Source organism: Apis florea, unplaced genomic scaffold (genome assembly GCF_048593485.1).
Source record: "Apis florea isolate Af1SG1 unplaced genomic scaffold, ASM4859348v1 contig_3158_pilon, whole genome shotgun sequence".
In the NCBI taxonomy this organism is placed as follows: domain Eukaryota; kingdom Metazoa; phylum Arthropoda; class Insecta; order Hymenoptera; family Apidae; genus Apis; species Apis florea.
In genome coordinates this window covers 4,135,187-4,142,421 of record NW_028256713.1, presented here as the reverse complement: position 1 = coordinate 4,142,421, position 7,235 = coordinate 4,135,187, and the positions used below count along the sequence as shown (strand labels likewise).

At 29.1% G+C, this 7,235-nt stretch overlaps 2 protein-coding genes across 3 annotated transcripts; both read right to left on the bottom strand.

Annotated features, from left to right (window-relative positions):
- Positions 1 to 220: 220 nt before the first annotated feature.
- On the bottom strand, positions 221 to 3,087 carry slim (scruin like at the midline). Its single transcript, XM_012493954.3, has 3 exons — positions 1,889 to 3,087; positions 1,478 to 1,807; positions 221 to 1,396 (listed from the first exon to the last, which is right to left on the bottom strand). The coding sequence occupies exons 1-3, from the start codon at positions 2,561 to 2,563 to the stop codon at positions 1,220 to 1,222; spliced, it is 1,182 nt and encodes a 393-aa protein (XP_012349408.1). The 5' UTR covers positions 2,564 to 3,087; the 3' UTR covers positions 221 to 1,219.
- Positions 3,088 to 3,455: 368 nt separating this feature from the next.
- LOC105736980 (uncharacterized) lies at positions 3,456 to 6,841 on the bottom strand. 2 transcript variants are annotated; one of them, XM_086909460.1, is made up of 7 exons: positions 6,518 to 6,841; positions 6,229 to 6,435; positions 5,742 to 6,003; positions 4,268 to 5,676; positions 3,987 to 4,119; positions 3,726 to 3,904; positions 3,456 to 3,655 (listed from the first exon to the last, which is right to left on the bottom strand). In XM_086909460.1, exons 2-7 carry the CDS (start codon positions 6,424 to 6,426, stop codon positions 3,575 to 3,577), a joined length of 2,262 nt encoding a protein of 753 aa, XP_086765586.1. In that variant the 5' UTR covers positions 6,427 to 6,435; positions 6,518 to 6,841; the 3' UTR covers positions 3,456 to 3,574. The 2 variants fall into 2 exon arrangements, with proteins under 2 accessions (XP_086765586.1, XP_012349420.2); XM_012493966.3 differs by lacking the exon at positions 6,518 to 6,841 and having other exon boundaries at positions 5,742 to 6,017; positions 6,229 to 6,362.
- Between the last annotated feature and the right edge of the window lie 394 nt (positions 6,842 to 7,235).

Below are 7,235 nucleotides of genomic sequence, written 5' to 3'. Positions count from 1 at the left end.
GATACTAAATGAATTTTTCAATCAAAAATTGAATTTTAATTTAAACATCTATTTAATAAAAATAAAACAATATATTTTGATGGTGATTTCTTTTTATATATTCTTATTTTTCTCTTTTTAATTTAAAATCGTAGCACTCAATAATTTCGTCTAATAATGAATTCATTATTGCTTATTTATATCTATATGTATGTACAAAGATATAGCAAATTTAGTGGAGAACATCCTACAGTAGGAATAAAGAAAGACAGCATATTTTTTAACAAAGTATATGCGCAGTTTATATCGAAAATTTATATACGTTATTATATTTTTGTTGCGAATATTTTATAACATTTAATGTAAATTAATGAGCATATTTGCTAGCAATCTTATGTACCATGCAATATAATTCCTTGTTCACAATAAGAATATCTGTCTTATTAAAAGATTGAGTAAAAAATATTAATTGAATAATTCGAATTGGTAAAAAAGATAATATTAATAAATAAAACTTTTACTATAAAAAATGAATTACCAAAAAAAAAAGGATATTGCAAGTCTTTTTGCAAATAAAATTCTATTATTTACTTACAATTTCTGATTTTCTAAATTTAAATTGTTTATAGATACAAATGAGTTATAATAAACTTTGGAAAAACCAGAAAGATTTTAGAAATAATATAATACATTATTTATTACACAGAGTGTATAAAAAAAAATCTGGATAAAACTTTGAATAAAAATTTAATGTGCTATAATAAAAAAAGTTCGTATAAACGTATTTTTTAAAAAAATTTCATTATTTTATGATCAAACTTCACATAATTTCATTAAAGTTAAAGTTGAATTTGATTTAATTTTATTATATTTAATAATTTACTACAATTTAACATATTTGAAGCATTTACATTAAATTTTAACATTAATATTGATTTCTGAATATATGAACTTTTCTTTCTTTTTTTAACACATAGATAATTCATAGACAAAGTTTCATCCAGTATGTAAAATATATATTGCACAATAATATAAATAAATTTGAAGAAAGTGATCCATTGATAATATTTGTCATATTAGTTGCCCAACACACTATGTATCATTTTTATAAAAATATTGTAAGTAAATTATGGCAATAATATTCAACAATTACAATATTCATGCAATAAGTAACTGGTAACAATGGTCGGAGTGGTAACGCTTTGAATATGTAGCAAATATTGGGAGAGTTTCTTAAATATTATGCATCATACCAATCAATTCTTTGCACAAATTTTAAAGGTATACCCATATGAAGTAATTGATCTTGAGACTTATACCTTAAATCAGGATAATAATAAATCAATGCTTGCCAACATATTTCCGATAATTTAGGAATTGTTAACCAAACAGAATGAACTGCATCTGTTCTTACAACCTACAATAAAATTTTTTTAGAATAATTTAGATATATAAATATTAAAATAAAAAGACAAATAAATAAAAGAATTATAATAACCTTATTATTTTCTTTAATAATACCACCAAATGTATACATGCGTCCTTCTGGAGTAAGAGCTGCAGAATGAAAATATACAGGACATGGAAGTATACATTTTCTTAAACATGTCCATTGCAGTAATTTTAAATCTAGTCTCCAAACATCAGAAAAAACATGATCTCCATTATATCCTCCAGATATTACAACTGATGTGACACCTGATTTTTCATCTGTATATTGTACAGATCCATGACAGCGTCTAGGTTCTGGCACTGTATTATCATCATTATCACCATATGTATTTAATATTATCCATTTATTTGTTTCTAAGTCAAAAGCAGGAATCTCCTAAACATGATTTTCATTTCAAAGTATTTAATTCAAATCCAAAATATTATATTCTGAAAAATTATATTAAAATTTACATACTGAGAAACCAAATGCTTCTGTAGCTGTTCCTCCTCCCAAAACATATATAAGTTTTCCATCAAAAGCTAATTCATGCCTATATCGTCCTGTAGGTTCACTTTGATCTCTTCCAGAACATATATAAACAGTTTCCCAAACACCAGTCCTAAGATCAAATCTATGAATATCACAAGTATATTCGTATCCTGTAGTACCACCAACAGTATATAAATATGACCCATGACATACTAAAGCTTGTCCATATTGGGGTTCAGGTAGTTCTCCTTTTGCAGGAACTATGTACATTTTACCATCATTAACATTGCACACATAAAGATGATTACTACAACTATGTCCAAATGGTACACCAGTTCCACCATAAACCATTAGGGCATTACCCCTTAAAATCACTGCATTAGATGCCAATTCATTGGGCATATTATCTTGACCTGGTAACCGTTTCCATTGTTGTGTAACAAGGTTGAATTTCCAAACTTCTTTAAAAAGTGGTTTACTAGAGATCCATGTTTGATCATTTTGCATATCAGGATCAGTATCAGAGATACAAGGATTAAAGCCACCATAGGAATATAAATTCTTATGATCACACACTATTCTATGTCCACTTCTAGCTTTTGGACGTTCTACACTCTGTGCTTCATGTTTCATGAACACAAATGGTTTGAATGTATACATATTTGCCAAATTAATTGACAATAGATTGTTATTTTCCAGAAAAAGTAATTAAAAATATGAATGCTTCTTTAGGGTTTTTTTATATGATCCAAAAAATGGTATTTAAAAAGAACCATGTGTAACATTCATACATATCGTTTTACGTTTATCTAAGCAAATTACTTGTCACGTTGAGGTTTATACGTTAAAATAAATGTCGTGCTACTTTGATTAAACATGTGAGCATTGTTTCGATGCGCATAAGAAATTTTTAACATAGACATCTTGCACGAACTCTACAATACATCTGGTGTACTTTTCTTACATCGATGAACATGGCGTAACGCAATAAAATTCTTTACTATTTTTCTTAATGATTGTATACTTAATAGATATAAAATATTTTATTTTGATTCAATTTTTTCGTTCCACTTTTAAGCCACTTTTTTTCAACTGAGTATATTCAGTTGTAAACTTATGCTTCATTTAAAACTTCTTCTTTTACGCCTATGCAGTAATACAAATGCGACTGCGCGGCGCTAATCAGCTGACTGGTTATAATATTCAATCGTATTCACTAACAGTTTATTGTGTAAATTATTTTCATTTTATATAATACGATAAAATATATAAAATTTAATTATATATTTTATAAACATTGTATAGTTCATAAATTATTTATTTAAACATCAAATAGATAAATAGATATTACGTTTTTTTTTATCTTCTTTTATGACTCTAATATATTTAATAAAAAATTAACTTACTTTTCATGTTAATTTAAGTATTTTTCTTATAATGGAAGATTTTTCACTTTATACATATAAATTTAACAAAAAGAAATGTTTTCAATTTTATTTACAAATTTAAATTTATATGGGATATAAAATGCATGAAGAACTCCTACGCCATCTACTTGTGATATTTATAAATATGTATGAATTTTATTTTTATTAACAGTCGATAAATGTTTACAGATTTTTAATATATAATTAAGCGATTAATTAATCAAAAAGATTAATTATTTTTATATTATTTTAGATTTTTAATTTCACTTTTTAGGAAAAATTTCAAACGTCGTTTTGTTTCATTTTCTGCTATATCTTGTCGTATCTGAAAATATATAACGAATTATTATTTTTTAATATCATTTTTCTATGAATGAAAAAAATTTAATATCGACCTTTGCAAGTAAAGGACCACTCAATTTATCCGGAACTACGACATTATCCTCTATATCATCTTCATCATTCATGATATTCTTGTTTGTATATGTTGTACCTTGAGTTAACAATTTAATACTATCGCGTGAGAGAGCTGGAGCAATTAATGCCGCTAGCGGTACTCTTTGATTAATTAAACCTATGCAAAAATCAAGAAATAGATCATGAAAATATTACAAATTACAGAATATTAAACATAATTAATTTAAACATGGTAGAACCTTCATTATTAATTTTCTTGGTCTTAAGGGAAGCACACATTTGTCCTACTAAGATTCTCTGAGTGTTCGTCATTCTTTGCAATATTACATGATTCGCGTCTAAATGATTAAGATCTTGGGCACTTTTCCAAGTCTGTAACCACATGGAATAGGAAAAATATTTGTTATCAGATCTTTTTCTTTTGAATATTTCAGATTCCAAGATTTGCAATAACATCTTATTTTCTTTGCTTTTCTTTATATTTTTTTTTTTTTTTTTTTTTTTTTTACAAAAATCTTACTTTGGAATTCGAAGTACGTTTAGTGAGATTTCCTGAAATTCTTCGTTGTTCGGCTGTTTTTATTTTCGAGTTTTCTCTCAAGCTATTTTCCATCTTTGTCTCCGAGATTCGTATAGTTTCATTTTTTTTTTTTCTTTTTTTAATTTTGTTATCGAGGTGGCGATAATTTTTATTATCCATTTTAAGATTTTTATTTTCAACTTTTTCTGTATTAAAATCTGAAGATATCATTCCGGTATTTCCAGTTTGATCAGGTTTCTTCTTATTTTCGGTAAAAATGTTATTTCGTATCTCGGTAATTAGAGCATCCAGAGATGGAAGTGACGGCATTTCTAGAGTCAACGCGATTATCTCCTTTTCTAGAATTCCCTCGAATCGAAGATCTATTTCATCCGCCATTGTGGCTACTGAAAGTACGAAACTTTCCGGGGAACTGACTAACGATTGGCCCAACAGAGATTGAATGAAATTTTGTATTTCCGAACGCACGAGCATTTTATTTATTTCCTCTCTATCTCTTGCGGTGTTAATTATTTTTTTTGATTTTTCTGGATTCACGCGTTCAAGAACCTCGAACACAGTTTGCACTAAAGCTTGGAGCTGATAATTGACAAGAATCGGCACGACTTTGTAATCTTTATTTCGAAGCTCGATATTTTTAATAGGGGCATTCAAATAAATGCATTTTCTACACTTCTTAGTCATATCTGGATTCATCGAGCCTGAAAGAAGTGAATAGGTCGATGGTCGACTGCCAAACATACTGTAAAAATGAGACTTGATGCTCGATGTTTTCGAAGGAGCTTCTTTCATCGTTTTAATACTAGATTTTATGGTAACAAGGTCTTTAGGCATGGTGTCGTTGTTCTTTCTCCGTTTCGATTTTAACATAGTGATTCCATGATCGGTCTTGTATGACGTACCAAACGTAGATCTTTTCGACGGACTAAGCATTCTCCAATTTTTAGTAGATAAGTTCATTGTTGTTCTACTTAAGATATCGTCATCATCGTCAAGACGAAAAGATATACTGTTCTCGTCCAATCTGTTCAAATCAATATTCGAAGAAGCGAATTTTTTTTTAACCACACCTTCGGCAAGAGCTTGTTTAATTCGCAATTCGTGAGAGGCGCCAAGCAAAGAATAGACATGCGGCGAAATCGAAGGCATTTTTTCGAGGCCTGGCAATATTGTCCTACATTTAGCGTTGGACGACAAAACTTTCTCATAGTCAGCATCGTTCTCCATGTATTGTTTATACTTTTCCTCAAAGTTCCGAATCGCTTGATCCTCCAGAATTTTCTTCCGCGGATCTTCGTGAAGTTTCGTGTTCGACGAAACTATTTGAGTATCCACTACGTAACAGGGTATGACGTTGTTCCACGCACCGGAGAAATGTTTGTTCTTAGCTTTAGAAATAATTCATATAGTGAATCAAACAAATGTTTCGTGTTTATTTCATAGCAAGTTATACCTTTCTCCAATAAAGATGTAATAGGCCTGACAATGGAATCATCGTTGTTTTTCCACTTGGTACTGTGGGCGGTCAACAAATGGAGGCAAAGAACTTTGTCGGGATCTACCTCCCCTTTGGTGAACACTATCGAGCGTACGAATTCGTACGAATCTTTCGGCACTTGCTCTTGTTCGATTATCTGACTGCTTTTTTTAATGACACCCGTGCAATGGTAGCAAAATCCAGGATTATGAGTGTCGTACATGCGCACATTAATAGCCTACGCGTCAATTACTGTGCTCGCAATTAGATTGGAAAATAGAATCGTATTTCCGGTGATTGTATATAATATATCGGGGAATATATCAATAATTTAATTTCTAATCAACTAAAGTTTTCTCGAACAATATAAAAATATCCATTAGAAATGAAAAAGAAGCTATGTGCTTTATTATCCTTAAAGAGATTTTTTTTTTTTTTTTATACGCAATATACAAGATCTTACATTTGATCCAAAGGATGGTGCACGATGTTCCAGATCCTTGTGACGCGATCTAAACCGATGCCATGCAGTTTCTATCATCCTTATATCCGATTTCTCCACCTTCTCGAGTTTCTCAAGTTCTCGTGTCAGTATTTGACGGCTAATCTCGTTTTGCTTAACAAGTTTGTCTTGCAGAATTGGATTTGATTTCATAGCCATGCTTACGATCTTCATAGACGGAATTTTATTATTTATTGGGATAAGTTGGAAGTAGAGACGAGAGAAAAGTCAAAAATGAAACAAATCTTACTTTCTTTCTTCGTTTCGCTCAATTGTGTAGAAACGTGAATATAAATGCGTTTCACTTCATATTGGATAATTCTTCCATTTAGTTGTTTGGTTTCTTCTTCGATTTTCCCTTACTTTCGACTAATTAAATTTGGAATTATAACAAAGATTATACATCGCGATAATAATAAATAAGAATAGTTATTTATTTTTATACTCGTTCATCTTGGGCAATGTTTAAATATTATTTATTTCTTAATCATTCTATAAAAGATAAAAATTATTTTTACTTGACAAAGCCTGAATTTTGTTTTAAATTGAATTTATGGCATTCACGGCATACTATGATTTTAAAACAGAGAAGAGAAGATGATATGATAATATAAATGATACAGATAAATATTTACCTATAATTTAGATGAATCTATTGAGTAGAATATTTGATTTATTAAAAATAAAAAGAAATTTTCTTATTGATAATTTTTTTTTTGTTATTTATAGATTAAATAATTTAATTATTATAAATAAGAATGTACGATGACAAGTCTGCGTAGTTACTATCGTGATCGTAACAAGTTTAAATATGCGCTAATCGTGCCAATTGTAACTGATTATTTTTCTTTGATTTCTCGTGTCAACGACAATCACGTTCGTCCAGTATTCAATTCTTAATATTATCGAATATATACGTCATAAGAGCAATAAGCTTCCGTTTCAAAAACTATTCCTTCCTATTGAAA